Below are 25244 nucleotides of genomic sequence, written 5' to 3'. Positions count from 1 at the left end.
GCATAAGTTACTTGTCTATATACTGGCAATGAACTATCTTAAAAGTAAAGTAGAGGGCTGGGGATTTAGCTCAGCGGTAGAGCGCTTACCTAGGAAGCGCCAAGGCCCTGGGTTCGGTCCCCCAGCTCGAAAAAAAACAAAAAAAAAAAAAAAAAAAAAAAGTAAAGTAGAAAAACAATATCATTTGTAATAGTATACAAAATAGTAAAATACTTAACCATGGAAAGGAAAGATTTATATACAGCTAAAAAATGCTGTTAAGAAAAATTGAAGACCCAAATGGAAAGACATCTCATGTTTATGAAATGGAAGAATTAATTTTGTTTAATGTCTGTACTGTCCTAAGCAATCTACAGATTTAGTGTAGACCCTATAAACATGCTAACATGTTTTTTTACAGAAATAGATAAAAATCCAATTTTATAAGATAAATGGAACAACAAATGAAAATCCCTATGAAAAACTAGATCCTGAGGAAGAATAAGAAAGCTGAAAACATTACAACTCTTGGTTGTAAATTATGTTACAAAGCTACAGTAATCATAGCAGAATGGTATTAGGCATATAGACCAATGAAACAGAATAGAGATCTCAAAATAAACCCATACATTTATGCCAAGAATATCCACATATGGAAGAATGAAACTAAAGCCTTACCTTACACCATACCTACAAAAATCAACTCAAAGTGGATTAAAGACTTAGATGTAGAACCTAAAATTGGATCTCACGTCGCACAGGAGAAAAACTTCATGGCACATGCAGACTGGCTGTTGAGATGAGCTCCTTCTTGATCCCATTAAAAGCATTGTTGTTTCGGGGACTCTGGAGATGACCTGATGGGTCATGAGCATGAGGATCTCCGTTTGGATTTTCACCAGCCACATAAAAAGCTAGAAAATGAGTTGTGCACCTGTAATTTCAGTGCTGGGGAGGCAGAGATAGGAGAGTCCCTGGGATTCTGGCTGCTACTCTAGCTGAATCAATGTTCTCCAGGTTCAGCTAGAACCCCTGTTCAAAGAGTAAGGTAGAGAGTAATGAAGGAAGAAGCCTGAAGTTGATAGCTAGTGCGCTCATGCACATATGCATACATGTGCACACACACATACACATGCATACACCTGAATGCACACATGCACCTGTGAAGACCAGAGGACAACTTGTGAGAGTTACTTTTTTTCTTCTATAATGTGGATCCTAGAGATTGAACTTAAGTTATCAGACTTGGTAGCAAGTGTCTTCACTCACTGAGCCATGTCACCAGCCCATGATTCTTAATGCTTACCCTTTTGCCTCTCTGCTTTCTATACAGACTGAATTAACTGTTCATTCTCAACAGTGTGTAACCATATCAAAGTTTCTCTGCATTCTTTTTATGTGTATGGGCCATATGCACACATGTACATACGTTTACATGTATGTGGGCACATGTGTATGTGCATGTAGAGGACTGAGGTTGGTGTCAGATGTCTTTCTTGATCACACACACACACACACACACACACACACACACACACACACATACACACACTGAGGCATGATCTCCACTTGAACTCAGAGCTTGTATATTGAGCTAATCTAGCCAGCATGTTTTGGGGGACCCCCTATTTTCATCTCCTGAGGTCTGGGATTACAGGCAGCCTGCCTGTTATTTATGTGGGTGCTAGGGACCTGAACTCAGCATGCGCTTTACCTACTGAGCCATTTCACACTCTTCCTTTCTTTCTTGATAGAGGCTATCCTAACTAATGTGGGTGAGATTGGTTTGGATGCTGGGCTTAAAAGTTCCTTTTGTCTAACAATCAGCCATGTCAGGCATCTTTCCCTGTGTTTATTGATCATTTGAAGATCTTCAGAGAAATGTCTGCTGGAGTCCTTTGGCCATTTTAAAAACAGGAGTCCTTGCTTTTGTTGTTACTGAATTGTAGGCATTCTTTATTGCACGGTACTAGCTCTGTCAGAGCTGCAACTACAAATACTTCCTCATTCTACAGATTTTTCACCCTCTTCTTCTGAGTTGACCGTTGACTTATAGGAGTTACTGATCTCAATGCTGTTCAGTTTAATCTTTTCTTCCTTTGTGTTATTTTTTTTTTTTTTTTTTTTTGGGAGCTGGGGACCGAACCCAGGGCCTTGCGCTTCCTAGGCAAGCGCTCTACCACTGAGCTAAATTCCCAACCCCCCTTTGTGTTATTTTTAAAATATTGTTACTAGTTCCAACATCACAAAGCTTTTCCTGTATGTTTTCTTCTTCTAAGAGTTTTATAGTTTTAGCTTTCGTGCTGAGGTCTTTTTCCCAATTTGAGTTGACTTTGGCCATTTTCAGTTGGACTGGCTCTGTACTGAGGAGGTCCATGTAACACTTGAGGTGGAGCAGATAAATGAAACAGAATGTTATTACAGAGCGGTCATGACTACATGCCACTGCTAGGACAGTGATGTCCACCTGCCACCCAGGCATGAAGAGAGAGACTGTGGGCAGTACCCTAGTTCACTGTGGGCATAATCAGCAGCAGTGATCTCTGCATTTCTAGTATAATTATAGGGTATGTGTAATTTTGTGTATGTGCACCCACCTACATGCCTGTTGGGGGGGTAGATGTTGTAATGGTCCTTTCCTTAATTAAAAAATCATCACACTTACTGTGTATATATGTGTGGGCACATGTGTGCCACGACAATTTGTGAAACTTGGTTCTCTCCTTCTGCCATGTAGATTCCAGAAATTGACCTCAGGTACTCTGGCATTGCAGCAAGTACCCTACCCACTGAGCCATCTTGCCACTGGCCCTGTTGTCCCATGTTCTATATAGGGCCCTTCATGGTAGACAGAAGAACCCTAACTACCTAGGTAGCTTGTGGCTAGATACGCCCTTTGTACCAATGTCACTTAAACAAAATGTGGTCAAAAGACAGCTGGAGACCTACTGGAAGCTGACAAGCATGCAGGCTCCTGTGGAATCCAGATCTGTCCCAGGGAGTAATACTAGCAGAGCACAGTGGCCAGAAGGCATGAGTCTGACCCACTCTCCTGACAGGCTCTGTCTTCCCCAGAGTCTCCTCAGTAGCACTTGCAGGCCCATTGGAGATATGTAGGTCGGCTTAAAGTCACAGGTGCCCACTGAGTTCTCTCCAGTGTCCAGATATCACTTTGGATAGTCCCAGGAAGCCACATATAAATAAATGGCAAAGTAGGATGGTGGTGTGCTAACTAGGCGGACAGCAATAGGCAACTTAGTAAATGAATTAGCCCCAAGCATCCAGGCTTTCCTGGGCCCCTGCTGATGTGACCAGTGCTGGCTCATTTTCAGCATCACAGGAGCAAGGCATCAGCATGCAGACACTTTTCCGGGGAAAAGAAGACACACAGAAGTTCTTAACAAGGCCAGCCCTCAGGGCGGGAAGAAAGGCTGCTGGGAGTGGTATGCTTTGCCCTCAAAGTTAGGGCTTGAGCTCAGAGATGAGTCCTGTCTGGCAGGCTGTGTGGCCCAGGCCCTGCTGGGTCTACACTGCAGAAAGCACCTGGGAGCCCTGACTCAGCTGCAGGCTCTGCTACTTGGCAGCTTTGTGATTTTGTGCCTCAGTTTCCTAATATGTAAGACGGGCATGACAAAGGCAGCTGGTGGCAGGGTTGTTGTAAGGAGTAGATGAGTTGATTTATTTAAATCACTCAGGACAGTCCCGACATGAGCAGGAATTTGGGGCCCAGTCCAGATTCATAAAGTGAGTGCCATCACGGCTTCAGCACTGGGCCACTGCCCTAGGGTGACTTAGGCAGGACAGGGAGCTCTAACTTTATACCTGCTTCATAGTGGCTGGGAACCTTGTTCCTGGTTTCGTCATGGATGTCACCAGAGACATCCATGTCAACCTCTCTGGTAATAATAGTGTCACCTTGGTCCCTGGGTCTAACAGGAAAACAGTTCCCAACCAGACACAACTCACTTCCCTCTATACAAACAGTATCCAAACTGGTTGTGGTTTTTTGACCAGTGCTCGGAAATCAAAAGCTTTCTCTCTAGGTTGCAGAATTACTTGAGAGGTTTTTTGTTTGTTTGTTTGTTTGTTTGTTTGTTTGTTTAAGGAAAGAAAAGAAAAGAAACAAATCTGAGGTCAGCGGTCCAAGGGAAATGATTTAAGCATCCCCCCGATAATAAAGAGTTCCCCCCAATCCCCACACATCATCACAGGGGCAAGCATGGTCCGAGAGACCTACCACCCTGACGTTAATGGTTGGTCAGCTCCCCTTACTGTAAGAAAACACCCGAGGTAAAGAGGTGAGGCTAAAAGAAGAAAAGGTGTCCTTTGCTTATAGTTTAGAGGACTGTAGTTCATACTTGGCCAGCTTGTTGCTTTGGGGTCCGTGGCAGAATAGCACTATAGAACAAGCTGCTCACTTCATAGTGACTGGGAACCAGGAGGAACCGGGAGCAATAAAGGTCCCACATTACCCGCCAAAGCGCCCAGAAGGAGATCCCTCATTAGCCCAATCTCTTCTATTTTCTCACCCATAGCATGTGAAAACCAGACCTTTACTTGTGGGGCACTGGGGATGTTCAGGTCACCATAGTCCCTTGGTGACTGGCACCTGGGAACACCTCTGGTACAACGACAGGGTCTGTGGCTCCTGGGAGGGACTTCTAAAGGAGACAGAATGAAGAAAGGGATTCAGACTGCTTGGCCCAATCAGCACCCAGTGACCTCCCAGGCATCAGCCTGTGCTGGGGACTCAGTTCCCACCTTGTTTCCTCCCTGTCTGATTGAAACAAGAAGTCTTCAGTAAAAGAGGGTGAGCATCAACACGCTGATGCTGAACCATGCAGGCACACAGGAAGTTCTCGGCTGAGTGTTTCAGAAATACCTTACAGGCTGGAGAGATGGCTCAGCAGTTTAGAGTACTGGCCGTTCTTCCAGAAGACCCAGGTTCAATACCCAGCACCTACATGGCAGCTCACAACTATCTGTAATTCCTGTTCCAGGGGGTCCTACATCCTTACAGTTACACATACAGGCAAACACACCAATGTGTGTAAAATAAAAATAAATAAGTCATTTTTTTTTTAAAAATTACCTTACACTTTGCTAAATGATATGCTTGAGATCAGGCACTGAAAATAAGATTTGCAGGCCTGGGCCTGTCGAGTCTTGGAAAGACATGTTCACTAGAGGCCGCTGATGAACTAGCTTAGCACAGCCTGACCCATGGTAGACACTTGGAGAATGAGAACTTTAAGCTACTGGCTGGTGTGCTTTATTAAAAAAAAAAAAAGAAGAAGAAGAAGAAGCCAGGGGTATGTGTGGTGGAGGCACAGTAATGGGGGGAGGGGTGCCTCTGCAAGCCCATGCTGAGGCATCTCCGCCCCCTAGGGGTACCAGCCACGTGATGGTATAGTATAGAATAGAGTTTATTTAGGGCATGGGGAGGGGATTTGAGGGGGTAGTAGAGACAGAGAGACAGGAAAGAGAAAGAGGAGAAAGAGAGGGAGAGAGAGAGAGAGAGAGAGAGAGAGAGAGAGAGAGAGAGAGAGAGAAGGAAGAGGAGTAGAGGCCCACCATGAGCACATGGCGGGAGGGGGGCGGTGATGGAGAAAGAAGGGACAGAGAGGGAAGAGGGTAAGAGAGGAAGAACAAGAGAGCAAGAGAGAGAGGAGGGGGTAATTGGCTTTTGGTAATAAAAATAATAATAATAAGTTAATCCTTGTGTCATTTCTTATACACACAGAAATGTCCACATGGAGTTAGAGACAACTGGGGGAGGGGAGGACATGAGTCTTAAAAGAATGAGGTAGAACAAATAGGTCAGATGATAAATACAAGTATAAAAAATACAAGTAGATACCCCACTATGGAGAATTTGCATACGCCAATAAGGAAAACTCCTTGGCTAATAAGTTTGTACAGATACCCTGAGCCTCCCTGAAGATCCAGATACAAGGTGAGACTCTGGTAGGCACAAGACAGCCGGTTTTTATGCCTGGCATCTGTGACGAGATCACCATTCATGTAAGAAGGACTTTGTGGCTGGGCCAATAAGGATCTAGGATGGGTCATCCAGAGAGAAGCAAGAGGAAGGGAAGACAGACGTTAGTGCGAAATAATTCCATTGCATCCAATGTGGCTTTGAAGACATAAGGCCACAAGCCAAGGAAGGCAGGCAGCCCCTGGGAACTGGGAAAGACTCTCGGGGATTAGCAACCCACCCAGTGGGGTTCATGCTCAGCTGCTCAAAGGGACCAATAATTGCGGCTTCACCAAAGAGTTGTGATTTTTTTCTCCTTAGCACACTTGGGGATAAGAAAATGCTACAAGTTCTGGGCGGTGGTGGCACATGCCTTTAATTTCAGCCCTTGGGAGATGGAGGCAAGTAGATCTCTGAGTTTGAGGCCAGCCTGGACCGCAGAGAAAGTTACAGGACATCAATAAGCACTGTCTAGGAAAAAAGCTCGCACAGCTGGAGGAACGCTCTAGAAAATTCCCCATTCCCTTGGGTTGATCTGGTGGTCACAGCTGTGCTCAGTGTGAGTTACCATGGGTTATATCCCTACCTTGACTGCTTTGCCCAGAAACACAAAACAGGGATTTGCATGGGGATAAAAGATGCGTGATATTTCTCAAGACCATGCAGATCTGGGGCCAGAGAGTCTCTTGGTTAACAAGCCATCCCTTGGAAAGCTCATCCCAGCATCCCCAGGTACTTTCTCTGTCTCCCCCCTCCCACAGCAGCATCCGTCACCCCCTCGGTAGCATCATTATCTGTTTCCAAATGGTGTTCTGCTGCAGGCTACAGGAGCAGTCATGACAGGACCTGCTATTACCTGTATTCCAGATTCACAGCAGAGGCTCAGCAAGGCCAGGCTCACTGGGACTGGGTCACGGGGCAGGGATAGGGGCCCAGGCCTCTAGACCCCAGTAACCCCACAAGACAGTGTCAAACACTGGCTCTATGAAGGCATTGGTGCAGTATGAGTGTGGGGAGATGGGGTGCTGCATCCTGATTGAATGTCTCTAGCTAATTTTTAAGAAGTCTTAGCCAGCATTAACTGCACTCCACTGGCCCAGCCTGTGGACATCCTCAGTAAATCCTTTTCCTCTGTTGTGTGTATTGTTTCCCTCATAGAAGACCGTGATTTCTCCTCTGAGGTGTTAATCTCCAGTACAGAATTCAAAGCAGAAGAGGGCCGCTCCAGCATCCATCGTGGCATCTCTCCAGCCCGGACTAGGCATGACAGACCCATGGACACAGGTGTCTCTGCCCTCCAGCTGTTCATATAGCACACAGGGGACTCGTGGGGGCCACTCGTCACTCAAATCCACTCAATGGCAATACTGACATCTTCCATGCTGTTTTCAAGACAGACGTTCAGGCAGAAAAATGCCAGTGTGCTTTCTGTCTGCAGAGTAGAGGGCTATGCCACACCAAAATGAACAGTGTGGGCCCCGGGACCTGCTCTGAGTCCACTTGCAGCCACTGACACTTGAGGGGATAAAAAGCCCAGCCCCAAAGCCACCGTGGGGTTGGCTTCCACAGCTCTTGACCAATGTGGCCAAAGCTAGACACTTCGGGACACTTGGATTATTCATAAATGCGACCTACCCCGAACTCCCTGAGTAGCATCTGAAGTCTTGTAAAGGTCATGGATCCTGACCAAAGCATCAAGGGCACCAAGAAGGCTGATGGAAGTCCCCGGAAGCGGCTGACCAAAGGAGAGGCCATTCAGACTAGTGTTTCTTCCAGCACTCCATACCCAGGCAGCAGCACTACTGCTTCCTCAGAGGGTGCCAGCCAGGAGCTCCTAGCCCCGCAGCCTTTCTCAGGCCCCTCAGTGGCTCTTAGGGAAGGCGCTCAGGAGAAAACGGGTCAGCAGCAGAAGCCTCCCCGGAGGCCATCCATCGAGGCCTCGGCCCACATCCCGCAGCTTCCGCAGCACCCTCTGACACCAGCATTCATGTCCCCTGGCAAACCAGAGCATCTCCTCGAGGGGTCCACATGGCAGCTGGTCGACCCCACAAGACCTGGACCCTCAGGCTCCTTTGTGGCCCCAGGGCTGCATCCACAGAGCCAGCTCCTCCCATCCCATGCTTCTATCCTTCCTCCTGAGGACCTGCCTGGCATCCCTAAGGTCTTCGTGCCTCGTCCCTCACAGGTCTCCCTGAAGCCCACAGAAGAGGTACACAAGAAAGAGAGGAAACCGCAGAAGCCGGGCAAGTACATATGTCAGTACTGCAGCCGGCCCTGCGCCAAGCCCAGTGTGCTCCAGAAACACATTCGCTCACACACAGGTGAGAGGCCCTACCCCTGTGGCCCCTGTGGCTTCTCCTTCAAGACCAAAAGTAACCTCTACAAGCACAGGAAGTCCCATGCCCACCGCATCAAAGCTGGCCTGGCCTCTGGCTCCAGCAGTGAGATGTACCCCCCTGGGCTGGAGATGGAGAGGATCCCTGGGGAAGAGTTTGAGGAACCCACTGAGGGAGAAAGCACGGACTCTGAGGAGGAAACTGGTGCCACGTCAGGTCCCTCCACAGATGTTCTCCCCAAATCTAAGCACCCCCTGCTCTCAAGTAGTTTGTACAGCTCTGGGAGCCACGGTTCCAGCCAGGAACGCTGCTCCCAGTCAAGCACTGCACCATCGCTGGAAGACCCCACCCCATTTGCAGAAGCCTCATCGGAACATCCCCTGAGCCATAAACTGGAAGACACGCACACCATCAAGCAGAAGCTGGCACTCCGCCTGAGTGAGAGGAAGAAGCTGATCGAGGAGCAGACATTCCTGAGCCCAGGGAGCAAAGGCAGCACGGAGTCTGGGTATTTCTCACGCTCTGAGAGCGCTGAGCAGCAGGTCAGCCCCCCCAACACCAATGCCAAGTCCTACGCAGAGATCATCTTCGGCAAGTGTGGACGGATTGGGCAGCGGACCTCCATGCTGGCATCCACCTCCACCCAGCCCCTACTGCCTCTGTCTGCTGAAGACAAGCCCAGCCTGGTGCCTTTGTCTGTGCCCAGGACACAGGTGATTGAACACATCACCAAGCTCATCACCATCAATGAGGCTGTGGTGGACACCAGTGAGATCGACAGCGTGAAGCCCAGGAGGAGTTCCCTAACCAGGCGCAGCAGCGTGGAGTCCCCAAAATCCAGCCTCTACCGGGAGTCACTATCGTCCCACGGGGAGAAGACAAAACAGGAACAATCACTGCTGAGCCTTCAGCACCCACCCAGCTCCACGCACCCCGTGCCTCTGCTGAGAAGCCACTCAATGCCTTCTGCCGCCTGCACCATCAGCACCCACCACCACACCTTCCGCGGTAGCTACTCCTTTGATGACCACATTGCTGACCCCGAGGTCCCCAGCCGCAGCACTCCCGTATTTACCTCCCACCCACGGATGCTAAAGCGCCAGCCAGCCATTGAATTACCTTTGGGAGGTGAGTACAGTTCCGAGGAGCCTGGACCAAGCAGCAAAGACCCCATCACCAAGCCCTCCGATGAACCAGAACCCAAGGAAAGCGACCTTACCAAAAAGACAAAGAAGGGGTTGAAAACGAAAGGCGTGAACTATGAATGTACCATCTGCGGTGCTCGGTACAAAAAGAGAGATAATTATGAAGCTCATAAGAAGTACTACTGCTCTGAGCTCCAGATCACTAAAGCCCACCCTGCAGGTGCTCATGAAGTGGAAAAGACTCAGGCTGAGCCTGAGCCTTGGTCCCAGATGATGCATTATAAACTGGGGGCCACATTGGAACTCACCCCACTGAGAAAAAGGCGAAAGGAAAAGAGCCTTGGGGATGAGGAAGAGCCGCCTGGCTTCAGCAGCCCTGGCCCATCAGACACAGCCCATAACCTTCCCCTGGAGTCTACCAAGTCACCAGCAGAAGCAAGCAAATCAGTACCCACTTTAGAGGGACCCACGAGCTTCCAGCCCAGGACCCCCAAGCCAGGATCTGGGTCAGAACCAGGGAAGGAGAGGAGAACGATGTCCAAAGAAATTTCCGTCATCCAGCACACCAGCTCCTTTGAGAAGTCTGACCCACCAGAGCAGCCAGGCAGCCTGGAAGAAGACAAGCCCCTGGCCCCGTTCTCATCCCCGCCACCTGCCCCGCACGGACGCTCCGCTCACTCCCTGCAGCCGAGGTTGGTTCGCCAGCCCAACATTCAGGTTCCAGAGATCCTTGTGACCGAAGAACCAGACAGGCCCGACACAGAGCCTGAGCCACCCCCAAAGGAGCCTGAGAAGACAGAAGAGTTCCAGTGGCCCCAGCGCAGCCAGACACTGGCACAGCTCCCAGCAGAGAAGCTGCCACCCAAGAAAAAGAGACTACGCCTGGCTGAGATGGCGCAGTCCTCAGGGGAGTCCAGCTTTGAGTCCTCCGTGCCTCTGTCTCGAAGCCCAAGCCAGGAGAGCAGCATTTCTCTGAGTGGCTCCAGCCGCTCAGCTTCATTTGACAGGGAAGACCACGGAAAAGCTGAGACCCCCGGACCCCTATCAGACACACGCTCCAAAACCTTGGGCACCCACATGCTGACTGTCCCCAGCCACCACCCACATGCCCGAGAGATGAGAAGGTCAGCCTCAGAGCAGAGCCCCAATGTGCCCCATTCCTCACACATGACTGAGACCCGAAGCAAATCCTTTGACTACGGCAGCTTGTCCCCAACAGGACCATCTGTAGCAGTGCCTGCAGCTCCTCCACCCCCAGCCGCCCCACCAGAAAGAAGAAAATGCTTTCTGGTAAGACAGGCCTCCCTGAGCAGACCTCCAGAAGCAGAGCTGGAAGCCACCCCCAAGGGAAAACAAGAGAGCAGTGAGGAGCCCTCAGCCAGCAAGCCTTCCACAAAAAGTTCCATGCCCCAGATCTCTGTGGCCACTATACAAGGTGGGCTCTCAGGAAGCAAGAGCCAGATGCAGGACAGACCTCCACTGGGGTCCAGCCCACCCTACACAGAAGCTCTGCAAGTGTTCCAACCTCTTGGCACCCAACTGCCCCCTCCAGTCTCCCTCTTCTCCTTGCAACAGCTTTTGCCCCAGGAGCAAGAACAGTCCTCTGAGTTCTTCCCCACGCAGGCAATGGCTGGCCTCCTCTCCTCCCCATACTCTGTGCCCCCACTCCCACCTTCATTGTTCCAAGCCCCACCACTTCCTCTACAGCCTACTGTGCTACACCCCAGCCAGCTCCATCTCCCCAGCTCTTGCCCCATGCTGCAGATATCCCTTCCAACAGCCCCCTTCCTTTCTCCCCATGCCATGCCCTGCCCCCTCAACCCTCTCTGGATATTTTCTCCCTCTGCAATCCCAGTTTGCACTGCAACTCCCTGGTGAAATAGAAAGCCACCTGCCCTCAATCAAAACCAGCCTGCCCCCTCTGGCAACAGGACCTCCTGGCCCCTCCAGTAGCACAGAATATAGTAGTGACATCCAACTGCCGCCTGTGACTCCCCAAGCCACCTCCCCAGCTCCTACATCAGCCTCACCACTGGCCCTGCCTGCCTGTCCAGATGCTATGGTGTCACTGGTTGTTCCTGTCCGCATCCAAACCCACATGCCATCCTATGGGAGTGCCATGTATACCACTTTGTCTCAGATCTTGGTCACACAGTCTCCAGGTAGCTCAACAAGCATGGCTCTTACCAAGTATGAGGAACCCTCCTCCAAAAGCATGACTGTTTGTGGGGCTGATGTATATGAGGCTGAGCCTGGGCCATCTAGCATAAGCAAGGAACAAAGCAGAGGTTTTCAGACACCATATCTGAGAGTACCTGAAAGGAAAGGCACTTCACTGTCTTCTGAGGGCATCCTCAGCCTGGAGGGGTGCTCATCCACAGCCAGTGGAAGCAAGCGTGTCCTTTCCCCAGCTGGCAGTCTTGAACTTACCATGGAAACCCAGCAGCAAAAACGGGTAAAGGAAGAGGAAGCTTCCAAGGCAGATGAAAAACTGGAGCTTGTGAGTACCTGTAATGTTGTGCTAACCAGTACAGAGGACAGGAAGAAGACAGAGAAAACCCATGTGGGAAGCCAAGGCCGAAGCAGGAGGGAGGCAGAAACACTGTCCAGCTTGTCTTCAGATGTATCTGACCCAAAAGAACTTTCTCCCCTCTCTCAGTCCACATTGTCCCATGGGACAGCCCCAGGCTCAGAAGCTCTGAAAGAATATGCCCAACCATCTAGCAAAGCTCACCGAAGAAGTCTGCCTCCACTGAGTGTAAAGAAAGAAGACCCAAAGGAACAGACTGACCTCCCTCCCCTGGCACCGCCTAGTTCTCTGCCTCTGTCAGATACTTCCCCTAAACCAGCCAAATTGCAAGAAGGTACAGACTCAAAGAAGGTACTGCAGTTCCCCAGCCTCCACACGACCACTAATGTCAGTTGGTGCTATTTAAACTACATTAAGCCAAATCACATCCAGCATGCAGATAGGAGGTCCTCTGTTTACGCTGGTTGGTGCATAAGTTTGTACAACCCCAACCTTCCAGGGGTTTCCACTAAAGCTGCTTTGTCCCTCCTGAGATCTAAGCAGAAGGTGAGCAAAGAGACATATACCATGGCCACAGCTCCACATCCTGAGGCAGGAAGGCTGGTTCCATCCAACTCCCGAAAGCCCCGCATGACAGAGGTAAGTTCTGCCTTGTTCTAGCCACCAAATGCAAAAGTGTTGAGCTTTTAAAGCCACATTGTTTTCATGCTAAATTTGTAGAATTAAAGCCAGCTTGGGATGGGAGGCAGATTTTTCTCTCTGGGAGTTCTGACCTCATAAGAAAATATGTTCAATGGGATTCTCTGTCCTTGTCTCCTTAACATATATAACATAGTTGCAATAATATTATCAGCAAAATAGTTTCCAGAAGTTTCTACTGTAAAATCAAAAGTTCAGTTTGAGGAAGATAAAAGAGTGATTCTCTAAAGAACAGAGTTGGGGAAATTGGTGGGGAGTCTTTGAGCAATTTTAGAACTTTTATTTCCAGCCCTTTCCCACGTGGTTCTCCATTGTTTTATTAGTTTCTTTCTGCTTTTTTTTTTTCTGTATCTCCTGGGGTTTTTTAATCCTCTTCTACCCCTTAAAGTCATCTCATTTCCACATTTGACACAATCCACTCCTGAAACAGTCCTTTTCTGTAAGATGGTGCATAGAACTGGGCTGTGGTAAACCTCTCCACTTGTAGGAAACAATGTCACTCACAATTTGAGCCATCTGTGCTACAGAATAGCAGTAGGCTCTCAATGCAGCTCATATTTATTCTTCCATCACCTCTGACCAGGGCTACTTCATAACTTAACAGATTTGAAAGTCAAAAATTCCAATTTACATAAAAAAGACACTTTTACACAGGCAGGTATAGCCTAAAGCTTCAGGTCATGACCTGTGCTGGCCTAGTGTGACAAAAATACCCTGACAAAAGTAGCTTAAGGGAAAGGATTCATTTTGATTCATAGTTTGATTCATAGTGGCCAGGAAGCCATGGTAGAGGCAGGGAAGGCATTTGGAAGTTAGCTGGTTGCATTGCCTCCACATTCAGAAAGCAGAGAATGAATAAGGAGCAGAGCCCAGCTATAAACCCTTAAGGGCCTCACAATAGACACCTTCTTCCTCCAGTGAGGGTGCCCCTCCTAATGGTTGAACAACCTTCCCAAACAGCACCAGTTTATATGGAGACTTTTTACATTCAAACCATGCCTGGAATTTATGGAGTGACCAGCGGTCTTGTTTGGTGCCAAGCCCTGTGTTGGACCCTGGAACCCAGTCACTACTCACCTCCACCTGTAAGACAGCATCACCTCCTCCAATATACAGATGAGGGAACCTGGGCTCAAAGGCAGAAAGAGGTCAAGGACATGGAGCAAACATTTGGGAATTCCAGAATTTGAACTAAGCAGACCTAACTGGATATAAAGAGTTTTTCTCCCCCACTGCCTCTCTCTCGTTACCAACGAATGAATTTTTTTAAAAAGATAATTGCAAATTTAATTATGTCCAGATGTAACTGTTCCAACCAGGTGCTTTGACCAAATCCCACACAGATACTGGAACCCAGACTCCATTTGTAGACCTGAGAGCAGACCTGTGTCTGCAGCTTCACAGACGCTCATGCCATCTGCTTTCATCATGAGGGTGAAAGTCATAAAAGAAGTACCCTGAGCTCAGCTGGATATTCTCCACAAACTGCTTTCCAAATGTATTCTCTGATGTTTTTGTCAGTCCACAGACATCTCTGAACAGGATTTCCACTTCTGATGTAACTACCATAAACTGTGGCTATTGCCAGGATGCTGACATAATTATATTCACAACTTTTGGGGCACCTGCTGTGTGCCAGATACTGTGCTAAACTTCACTTTTGCTTTCATAAGACCTTGGGGAACTAGGGTACAATAGGTAAATAGACCAAAGTTCAAAGAGGCCAAGTAACCTACACAGGGCCACACAGTAAATGGCAAAGATCAGATTCAGAACTAGAGCTCACTCCAAAACCCTTTGAAACAGGCCTGAACTGTTCCTGCTCCCCGATGAGAGGTGTCAGAGGTATATAAGGCAAAAGGAGTGTTGGTTTCTTCTTGTCTATAGATTTAACAGTCATTTTTTCATTCTGCTGCTTTCCTAAAATGAGTTAAAACCTACAGTCATTTCCTTGGAATTTAAATTTTCCTGCCCAAGGTGCACAAATATGGCACATTATATAACTGCATGGTCTGTAAGCTGTGGCTTTTCTACAACACCCATTCCCTTGCTTGCGTGTCTCCGCTAATGGGAGGCTCACCCCCTGCCAACCCCAGCACCACCCAGCCTGTACTTGACTACAGTTTAAGATCTTCTGCACACTCCGATCACAGTTGTCCCCTAGTTCCCCTAGCCATTATGAAAATGCCACTTATCTAAGTACTAGGAAGCCTGGCTTCACTGTCATCTTGCAGGTATACTCCACGTCACATTGAATATGGTCATATGCATTTAGATCCTGGAGGGACCCACACTTACACCATCATCCATCTTGCCATCATTTCTTTTCCTATGCTTTTTCTTCCCCTTTTCCTCCTCCATGGGCCTCACTCTATGAGCTCCCACTGCAGGACTAAACTGCCTAGGTTTGAGGCCCATTCCGCTTATCCAATTGTGTGACCATGGGCCATTCCTCCCTGCACCTTGGTTTCTTCATCTGAAAATGAGGGGTGTTGCTTAGCTCAAGGCTGTGAGGGTGGGTAACAATGTTAACCAGTGAAGCCATGACTATGTCCTAGCTAATATGACCCATATTACTATTCAGTGCTAACATGGGTCCTAGACCCCCACCCCACTCGGTTTAGGCACTGTTTCCTGGAACTGCACTGCCACCCAATCCTACCTCCTCTGGCCTCCCCAGAGTGGCATCAGTGGCATCAGGATACTGTGCACCTGCCTGTGACAGACCTTCGGCCACTCTGTGGATTGCAGGCCAGGGTGAGAATGTGAAGTATGCCCTAGAAATCTAACTGCTTGGCTTCCACCAGCACAGCTGTCTAGACCTGGGCTTGTTTTCCCTTTTCCCCTTCCATTAGTAGAGACTCTATGGGGGTCACTGAGTCATGGAAGTTAGTTTCTGAATAGATCTTTAAGATGGTCTAAGCCAGGTCTGGAGAGGTGGCTAGTTAAGAGTGCTTAACTCCTTAGTTAAGAGTACTTACTCTTCTTACAGAGGTCAAGAGTTTAGATTCCCAGCACCCACATGAAGTGGCTCACAATTGCCTGTGACTCCAGCTCCAGGGAATCTGATGCCTTGTTCTTTTCTGTGCACATATATGCATACATAAATTAACACACATACACACACATACACACACACACACACACACACACACACACACACACACACAAATTAAAGCCTTTTTAAAACGGCCAAAAGCCTTTTTAGTTTCACACCCCCACAGAGTGTAGTAGTCTATCTAAGTGTATCCCAGCCTCCAGTGGGTTCTATTTGGCATTGGAACTCGCTTCTCCTGGTTCCCAAGGTGCCCCTTATCTCAGCACCCTATGTAAAGATAGCCATGCCCCTGGCTCAGACTTAGAGAATGTACTCTCAGGACCCTGAAAAAAATGCTGGAAATTCACAATCAGTGTCAGCCTTCCCCACAGAACCAGGTCTCACTGCGGCTCATTGCTCTGCAGAGAGTGGATACCCTGGTCCCCACTCTGAGGCTGATTCTGCATCCTGAGAGCCTATAGTTTCTGGCCTTTGGTGTTGGCTCAGAAGGGCTAGTGCAGGAAGCAGGAGACCTCTGCATTGCTGGGGCCACACCCTTAACCTAGTAGGCTGCTGTGGCTTTCTGATCCGACCGAGAGAACATCACAGTTAACCCGTGTGGCAGAACCAAGACCGCACCTATTTCTTCAGCATTATCTGTCTTCTTGATCTCTCTGTTTTAAGTACTGGAGTGACCAAGGTGAATGAGACATGTCCCCAAAGGCCCCAAGGCTAACATAGAGCACAGAGACCTACCTGTACACCTCAGGGGTGATGATCTTGAGAGGGGGTCAAAACACAGCTTGGAGGAGACTGTCTCTTGTGGCCAGTCCTTGAGTCTGTGGAGGGCGATTGAGTGAAAATCAGAAGGCCATGTGGGCACATGTGTCTTTGCCCTTGACCCAGTCCACAAGGTTAACCAATCTTGGTTCTGTCCTCCTGATGAGTTCAGGTGCACCTCCCGTCGCTGGTTTCCCTGGAGAGCCAGAAAGACCCAGCTAGAGTGGAGAAGGAAGAAAAGGCAGAGGAAGGTACTCCCACTTCCAAGAGAGGCGAGCCGACGAGGGTCAAGATCTTCGAAGGAGGGTAAGATTCATGCTTTGTTTGCAGGAGACCTCCTACCACCTGCGCGCAGAGGTGGCCAGTGGCTCCTGGCTGTGGGATGCCCAAAGGTACCTGAGGTCCTCACAGGGCCTCTCTAACTGTGGGACTCCAAGGCCATCTGCTTTGCAAATGCCACCAGGAATCCTTGGTGAAGATCTGAAAGAGCCAAGGTCTTCTTCCAGCCCTGTGTCCACAGATCTTGTCAGGTTCTCAGACCAGCACTGAAGTGATGTAAAGTCACAGCCCTCCATCAGTCTAGACTATTGTTTCCTTTAGAGTGTCTTGCCTCTGTCCTGCCAGGGCCACCCAGGTCACCCATTTCCCCTGGTGATGAAGAGTCATTGAATACCCTTTACAGTGTCTCCACCCTGCCCACTGGCAGGTCCAGGACACATTATTTTTGCCACTCTGGGACACACCCTGTGCACCCCAGGCTCTAGAAGGGCAACTGGCTTCAGATGTACTTTGTGGAAGTTCTTTGTGCATTTTGTGTTCTGTGTAGCCACGTGTTTGTGAGCAGGAACCATGGTGTCTGTCTTGGGGTCCTGTGTCTGCGTCCCTGTTGCGATCAGGGTGGTACCAGTTCTCTATAGTTCTGATGAGAGCAATCACCATGATGAGTCTCTGAGAACATGGACCATCACTGGAGACTCTCGCTCTTTATTATCTGCAAGTGACTACCTCATGGAGACACAGTGACAGCTGTGGGAGTCTCTGGAAAGTTGGCATTTTGTAGTGGCTAGAAGAGTTCTTGGGGACAGGAAGTGGTTTTTACAGGTACTGGGTCAGGAGATGGTGAACATCCCTGAAGCATATCCACAATACAATGGGGGGGGTGCTCTTTGACAAAAACAGGACCCTAGGTACTGCTTCAGAGCCAAAACCTGGCCCTCTTTCTTCTTGGGCCAGCATCTTCCTGTGCCTGACATTTGGTTAGAGCGCCCTCGTGTGGCTATGTACTCTCATGCCACCTGGTCCAAAGCTCCAGGCTTGTAGCTATGCCCTGCCATCCTCCTCCTCTGTGAAGGGGACAAGAACAGTTTTGTGCCAGTGACAAAAGCCCCATGAGGCCAAGGAAGGCTATGGTTCCCACAATTCATCACATGGACACCAACAGGCCCCTTGCCTGTGCCCAGATCTTTGTCTCCATCTGAAGTGCCTCACTCTGCTTTTGGCTATGGGAAATATCCTCTCGCTTCTAGCTAGTCACATGGCATCAACAATCAGGTTGTCCCAACCTCAGCTCTGCTACCCCTCACCCCAACTCCCACCCAGGCTCTACCTTTGCTTCTGATGAACCTCTTCTTTCATGAGGTGGGTGTTACTCACTAGGAATATTTGCTAATGTGGAAAGGAAGAGCATTTTGTGTTGATAATATCTGAGGACACCTCCACAGCATCCCATGAATGGGACCAGGACTCACCAAGCACTTGTCTCTCCTGCCACCACGGGTGCACCTATTCCAAGATCCTGAACACATCCTTAAAGCCAGTCCATCTGACCACACTAACTGTTTCTTCTTAGCCTCAGTGCTTTCTTCTTTTTCTCTCTTTAACACTTACAATATCTTGTTTCACAGCAATACATACTGGAAAAGGGTCTCTAATGAAGCTTGCTCAGAGTCCAGCAGAAGCCTAGAGAGGAAGGCAGAACTGCTCAGTGCATGCTGCAGACAGAATATTGTATGGATGCACCATAAAAAGCCTATGACTTAGGCAGGAAATAGGTGGGACATCCCGGAGACAGAGGGGATTCTGGGACAGAGCCAGGTGCAGGAGGTCACCTGGGAAGATGTGAGGAGACAGATGCACGGTACCTGAGCACAGGTAACTAGCCATGTGATAGAATGTAGGTTAAAATAAGTGGGTTACCTTAAGTTATGATTCTAGTCAGAGAGGAGCCTAGCTATATGGCCAAGATATTTGTAAATATATTTTGAGTCCGAGTCTTATTTCTGGAGCATGGGGCTGGGAGGAAGAACTGGTATATAACTTCTATAGTTTGCCAGCTGTTAACATGCCCTCCTTGGCCCTGGAGTCTTGTCCACTGACTACAGAGTTGGGAATAGGGAGAGACAATCCCACTCATATCTATGCCTTAGAGAACTTGAAACACTCAGTCAACAGCACTGGTGGGACTCTGGTCTGCTTTCCCTGCATCCGCTAGTGGGTGGTTTCTCCATGGTATCTGTGCAGGCACAGACAGGGCCTGGTCACATGATGAGCTAATAAGCCAAATGTAGAAAGATGGCTGCTCTGTGCGTCTCACTTCCTCAAGTCTTTGGATCACCAGCCATATTCCTTGACCCCGAGTCTAGCTGTTGACCAACTAGTCAGTCGTCATGGAGGATAGACTTAAATCTGTTCCTTGTAGGTGCTTTGAGCTAGACACTACAGTGACCCAGTCAGTATCAAATTGCCATCCAGGACTTGAGCTGCTTGGGGACCAAATCAAGGTAGCAATGCAAAAGCCCTGTGCTGAGGTAGAGACCATCATGGCTGAGATGCCCACAATGGCCACAGGGAGCTTCCCAAAGCTGCAAGGCCAGGCTGGGTGAGGTGGACAGGGTGGTTTGACAGCTGGTGTATGAGGTAGGCTGGTCAGAGCGTTCCAAGTTACCACTGAGACTCTTTGATTCTTGCTGAGATTGTCTCCCTTGCTGATATCATCCAACTCTTGGGCTTCAGACTTCTCATTACTCTTGCTGCAATATCTGGGATCAGAGCTGGGCCCTCACTCTGAGCTCCAGATCTTTTCTCTGGATGCCTATGGTATCTTTGCATCAGTCACTTATGGTTCCTCAAACTCAGCACAGCTAAGCAAGGCCCATGCGTCCCGTCCTAGTGTCTTGGTTACTTTTCTACTGCTGTGAAGAGACAGTGACTAAGGCAGTTTAATTGGGGATTTGTTTACAGTTTCGGAGGGTGAGCCCATGACTTTTGTGGCAGGGAATATGGCATCAGGCAGGAAGGCATGGCGCTGGAACAGGAGCTGAGAGCCCCCACCTTATCTACAGGCAGTGGAGGAGGGGGACCAGGTCTGCAGGGAGCTCCCCAGTGATATATCTCCTTCAAAAAGGCCTCCTAATTCTTCCTAAACAGTCCACCAGCTAGGAACCAAACATTCAAATATGGGGTCATTCTCATTCAAACCACCACACATGGCGTCTCCTCCAACCTTTGGACTTCAGATGATGAAACCTTCGCACTCAAACCTCAACATCACCTCAAATACCTTCTCTCTGGATTCTATGCCCTCCCTACATTCTAGTGTCTATGTGAAGTAGTCAAGGGCTTAACATGGCTTCTCTCTCCCTTTATCTCTGCATCCTACCCTCCACCTGCCAGTGTCAGGGCCACTGAGCATCTCTCCACATGGATCTCCCTGTATAGCCCACTGAGGTTCTTATCTGCACAGTTTTAACTCAGCCTGGTAGTCAGACCTGCCCAGGTGCCTTCACTTTCTGCTGCCTGTGGATTCCACCCTTCCTCAAATCTACCTGATCTTCAAAAGGGAGCACTAGCCCTGTCTGGTGAACCTCTGAGGTCCCTGCCCTGGCATACCAGTTTCCATAATACCATGCTAAGTCTCTTCTAGACTTGGTCCTAGGGCAATGCTTTTGCACACAGTGTTCACCCCTCTGGACTGCCCTGACTCCTCAGCCTAATGTCCCCTCTCTGTGCTCCCTGCCACTTTCACACCTGAAAAATGCCTGCCTTTTCCAGGCAGCATCTGGAAGTACCCAGGGGCACTGTGCTGAACTCCAAATTTGCCTTAATGGTGTGGAAGGGCTAGTTCTGTGAAACAGTGTTTGTGCACATACAGTTATATTGTTCCTTGAGTGTAATGGCTACATTGTCCTAACTCAAGAGCCTTTGCTGCAGGGGAAGCTGGGAACTCAGCCTGTGGCTGGCATAGAAGCTCCTGGGATGGATAGGAAGTGCCTGGCTAATGGCAGTGACTGTCCTGCCCTGTCCAGGTTAGATGTGTGTGCTGAGGTCTGAGGGGGTAATGAAAGAAGCTAGTGAAGTTCAGGGAGCCCAGCCATACTTAGGGGAGGCAGGAACAGCCAGCCTCAGCTTGGAACTGGAACACAGTCCCAATCTCACTCTGAGATGAGCTCCCTACTCCCTAAAGTGAGAGGAGAGAGGCTCACAGACCCACCCATTGACCAATAGGCCTGGGTCAGAAGGATCCAGATGCTATGCAGAGGAAAGAACCTTTTGTTCCCAGGAAGAGCCCTGGCCCCATCCCTCTCAGCCTCACTTCATTCAAATTAAGTACCCCCAAGTTTATTCCTACTTCGAATCACTCCTTGGATAGTTAGCTAGGTTTTAATAGTTGTTTAAAAATACATACATACATACACACATACATACATACACACATACATACATACATACATACACACATACATATATACATGCATACTCCCAGGGTGGGCCTGGAGAGATGGCTCAGCAGTTAAGAGCACTTATTGCTCTTGCAAAGGACCCGGATCAGTTCTCAGCATCCACATGGTAGCTAGCAGTGACCTGTAAGTCCCAGAGGATCCAATGCCCATCTTCTGGGTTCTTTAGACATCAGGTGTACACTTGGTACACATATTTACATGGACTTATATGTACACACAAAATAAAACTAATTAAAGTGGGGCGGAGAGATGGCTCAGCAGTTTAAAGTGCCTCCTGCTCTTCCAGAAGACCTGGGCTCACCACATGGTGGCTCACAATCTTCTACCCTTAAAACCCCAGCTCCAGGATATCTGGTACTCTCCTCTGGGCTCTGTGGGCACCAGGCATACAGATGGTACACATGTAGGCAAAACACTCATACACATAAAATAAAAATCTAAAAATCAAATAAATGTAAGGAAAAAACCTCCCAGAGCTGTCACCTCAGGTTCTCTCCCCTCCCTTCCTTCCAGGTGGCCTGGGGCCTCTCCTACCTCAGCAGCTGCTTTGTCAAGGTCAAGAGACACTCACTTGCGGTCTTTTCTGACCTTCAGCAGTGGGCACCACTGACCCTTGTCTTCTCCTTATTGTGGGCTGGGTACGAGGTAGCTGGCCTCTCACAGAGGGCATGGCAGCTTCGTCCTATTTTTCTTGATGTCTTCAAATCTGGTCATTCTGTCTCCACTGGGGAATGCAACATGAATTTTAGAGAAGACCAGTGGTTACCAAGGCAATGAAGACCATGGGATACGGAGAGTGAAAGGAGCCTTTATGTTAGGTCATTGCTACCTTAGCTATTATAAGATAATGTTAAGCTTGCCAGCTGGGAGGGCAGTGGTAAGGACAACGGGGTGGGAGCCCTGGGACTCCTGACAAGAGAACAGGAAGCCTGAAATGAAGTGTGGTCACCTTGAGCATGGCCCCCAGTCACTGCTGGGCACATGGCAGAGCAGAGATAAACACAAGAACCAAGTTGGGAGAGTGGATATCTGACCCTGGGGGCAGTGGGGAGCATGTAAATTTGAGAGAGCAGCCCCTCCTCCACATGAGGATATTTTTAGGGAGGCATGGACAACTGGTACTTGAGCCTGGCGCTCAAAGGACAGGCCTGAGCTGGAAATACACGCGGAACTTGTCAGTGTGCAGCTGCAGTTTGCAGCTCTGACTGGATAGGGTTACCTAGGGAGATGGAGAAGAGAGACGGGACAGGATACCCAGAACAGGGGCTGGACACATCTGCACTGGAGGGAGAGTCAGGGATGATGATGAGAGGCAGGATACCCAGAGCCTGTGAAGTCCTAGAAGCCAAGAGTTGAGGACTCAGCTAAGCAACACCCCGCCTAGAGGCCCAGAGAGGTGGGGACAGGGAAATGTCTGCCGCATAGCCCTGCGGGGAGAGCTAGTGGCCATGATGGGAGCTGTTTCCAAGGCAATGGATTCCCTGTAGTCCAGGCTGAAATGAGGAGTGGAGGCAGTGTACATAAGGCCCTGCCTAAAAGGATGAGTCGGGAGGTGGCAACCAAGATGGAGGAATGGAAGCCGAGGGGCTTCGAGGGATGAATGAGCAGGACCTTCTTGTCTGTTTGAACCTGTGTGTGTGTGTGTGTGTGTGTGTGTGTGTGTGTGTGGTGTGTGTGTGTGTGTGTGTGTGTGTGTGTGTGTGTGTGTGTGTGTGTGGTGTGTGTGTGTGTGTGTGTGTGTGGTGTGGTGTGTGTGTGTGTGTGTGTGGTGTGTGTGTGTGTGTGTGTGTGTGTGTGTGTGTGTGTGTGTGTGTGTGTGTGTGGTGTGTGTGGGTGTGTTTGGTGTGTGTGTGTGTTGTGTTTGTGTTATGTTTGTGTGTGTATGTCTGTTTGTGTTTGTGGGTGGGTGGGCTGTATGTGGTGTGTGTGGGTGGTCTGTGTGTTTGTATGTGGGTCGGTGGTGTGTGTGTGTGGTGTGTGGTGTGGGGGTGTGTGTTTGTGTGGTGTGGGTGTGTGGTGTGGTGTGTGTGTGGTGTGTGGGTGGGGTGTGGTGTGTGTGTGTGGTGTGGGGTGGGTGTGTGTGGTGTTTTGTGGGTGTGTGTGTGTGGGTGGGGGTTTGTGTGGGTTGTGTGGTGTGTGGTGTGGTGTTGGGTGTTGTGTGTATGGGTGTGTGTGTGGTGTGTGGTGTGTGTGTGTGTGTGTGTGTGTGTGTGGTGTGTGTGTGTGTGGTGTGTGTGTGTGTGGTGTGTGTGTGTGTGGGTGTGTGGTGTGTGTGTGTGTGTGTGTGTGTGTGTGTGTGTGTGTTCACACAGCTAAAATGGTTGACAGAAAGGAATTGATGATGTTGGGGAGAGGGGAGAGTGAAGAAACCACTCAAGAAAGGACAAAGGAAAAGAGGACATTTCTCTGAGGGTGACAGGCAAAGGGGAGGATGGTCCTCTGTCCGCTCTTCCTGTGATTTAACTTGATTCTCCCTCCTGGTAACTTAGGGAGCCATTTTCTTGGGTCGGCCAAGTCTACATCCACTCATTTCTTGACAACTCCCAGGATTATATTACCAGTTTTCTCGCTCATTCTGCAGATAAAATCATAGGATTAGTATGCTAATTTTAAAAGGGGGGGATGGGTAGAGAGGGAAGGAAGGAGGGACAGGAGGGTAAGTTCCCCCACCATGATGCTTATGTTCGTTAGCACTTCACTGGACCGGATCACCTAGGAAACACTTCTGGATGTGCTGGTGAGGGGAGGCCCACATAAACATGGGGTGGTACCGACCCACTGACCAGGAGCTCTGATTGAAAAGGAGTTGGGGCAGGGTTGAGGGATACCAGCGTTCATTTTTCTCTGCTCTGATGCACAGGCATGAGCAGCCCCTCCATGGTGGACTGTTTCCCTTCCCCTTCCTCTTTACATTGCTTCTTGTGAGCCACTATGTCACAGGCACAACAAAAATCACCAATATATCCCTAATCTTTAGTAAATGACAGCCAGTGGGATGGCTTTTAAAAAAAAAAAATTAGCCATGCCACTTCCTTCCAAAGAACTCTTCGGTGACTGCCATAGCTTCACCTGTGCCCCAGGTCTGTGTGGACACACATTCTAACCTTCCAAGGCTCTGAGGGGCACATGGGAGAGTGCCACTGCTTATGGCTTTGGAAGCAGCCTGAGTCCATGCTGGGGGTGTCTCAGCACTTCCGGGCATGCAGGAGTGTTCCGGAGAAGTGGCACTTCCTTCCCCTTCCTCAGGCCTTCCTTCCCCTTCCTCAGGCCTTCCTTCCTGCCTGCCTTCCACCAGCTTGATTCCCACAGCTCCTTCTGCCAGCTTAGCCAGAGGCTGCATGGTCTGTGTAGACAAACCTCTCTGAGGGAGGGGACACTCAGCTTGTTCTGTAACTGTGTAAGCCACAGACAACCGGGACAAATCAACCGGGGACACATGGCTCTAGGACAGATGGAGGGTCAAACATGGGTACCTGAATCCTCTTAGCTGTGACTCACTTACCTTTCCTGCCTTTGGACCTCTTTGGAAATAACAGTAGGAAGTCTCAGGCTGTGGGTCCTGGAGCTGGTATTGTTTCTGCAAAGGCCACTTTTCCAGATTGTAACTGAGGTGGGATAAGGCTTGGGCTTGGAGTATGGGGACCTGCCAGTGAGTTTGTATTCTGCCTGTTAGCTCTGTGGGCCTCTGCCATGCTGGGCTCTTTGTGAGCCTGTTTCTCATTGTACAGTGACGATGGCCTGGAGGGTTCCATGAGCTGTGTGTTATGATGGGACAGGTGGGGCCTCTCCAGCCCTGTTGCCAGTGAGCTCTCTGAGCTCTGAGAACCACAGAACTCAACACTGGAGACAAGGCTCAAAGGAAGCCCGTAAGAGAAGACATTTGCACTCCAGTCACCCTGTGACTGGAGCTAATTCTCTGTGAAGATCCAAGAGCCACACAAGCCCTTCAGTAGGGTGCTCCTTCCTGAGCAAGAGCCTCTGAAGGGTGCCACACCCTGAAACGAGGTACCATGGAAAAG

At 49.3% G+C, this 25244-nt stretch overlaps 1 protein-coding gene across 1 annotated transcript in view; it reads left to right on the top strand.

Moving 5' to 3' along the window:
• Window positions 1-25244, top strand: part of Hivep3 (HIVEP zinc finger 3) — a 315153-nt gene that overhangs the window by 270121 nt on the left and 19788 nt on the right. Inside the window, 4 exon segments of the mRNA XM_032899121.1 lie at window positions 7118-11175; window positions 11178-11204; window positions 11207-12609; window positions 16659-16792. Of these exon segments, the coding sequence (XP_032755012.1) occupies window positions 7635-11175; window positions 11178-11204; window positions 11207-12609; window positions 16659-16792 (5105 nt within the window). The 5' untranslated portion in view covers window positions 7118-7634.

The sequence above is a fragment of the Rattus rattus genome, chromosome 1, assembly GCF_011064425.1.
Source record: "Rattus rattus isolate New Zealand chromosome 1, Rrattus_CSIRO_v1, whole genome shotgun sequence".
Lineage (NCBI taxonomy): Eukaryota > Metazoa > Chordata > Mammalia > Rodentia > Muridae > Rattus > Rattus rattus.
Note: the sequence above shows the minus strand (reverse complement) of the source record. Positions and strands in the feature narration are given on the sequence as shown.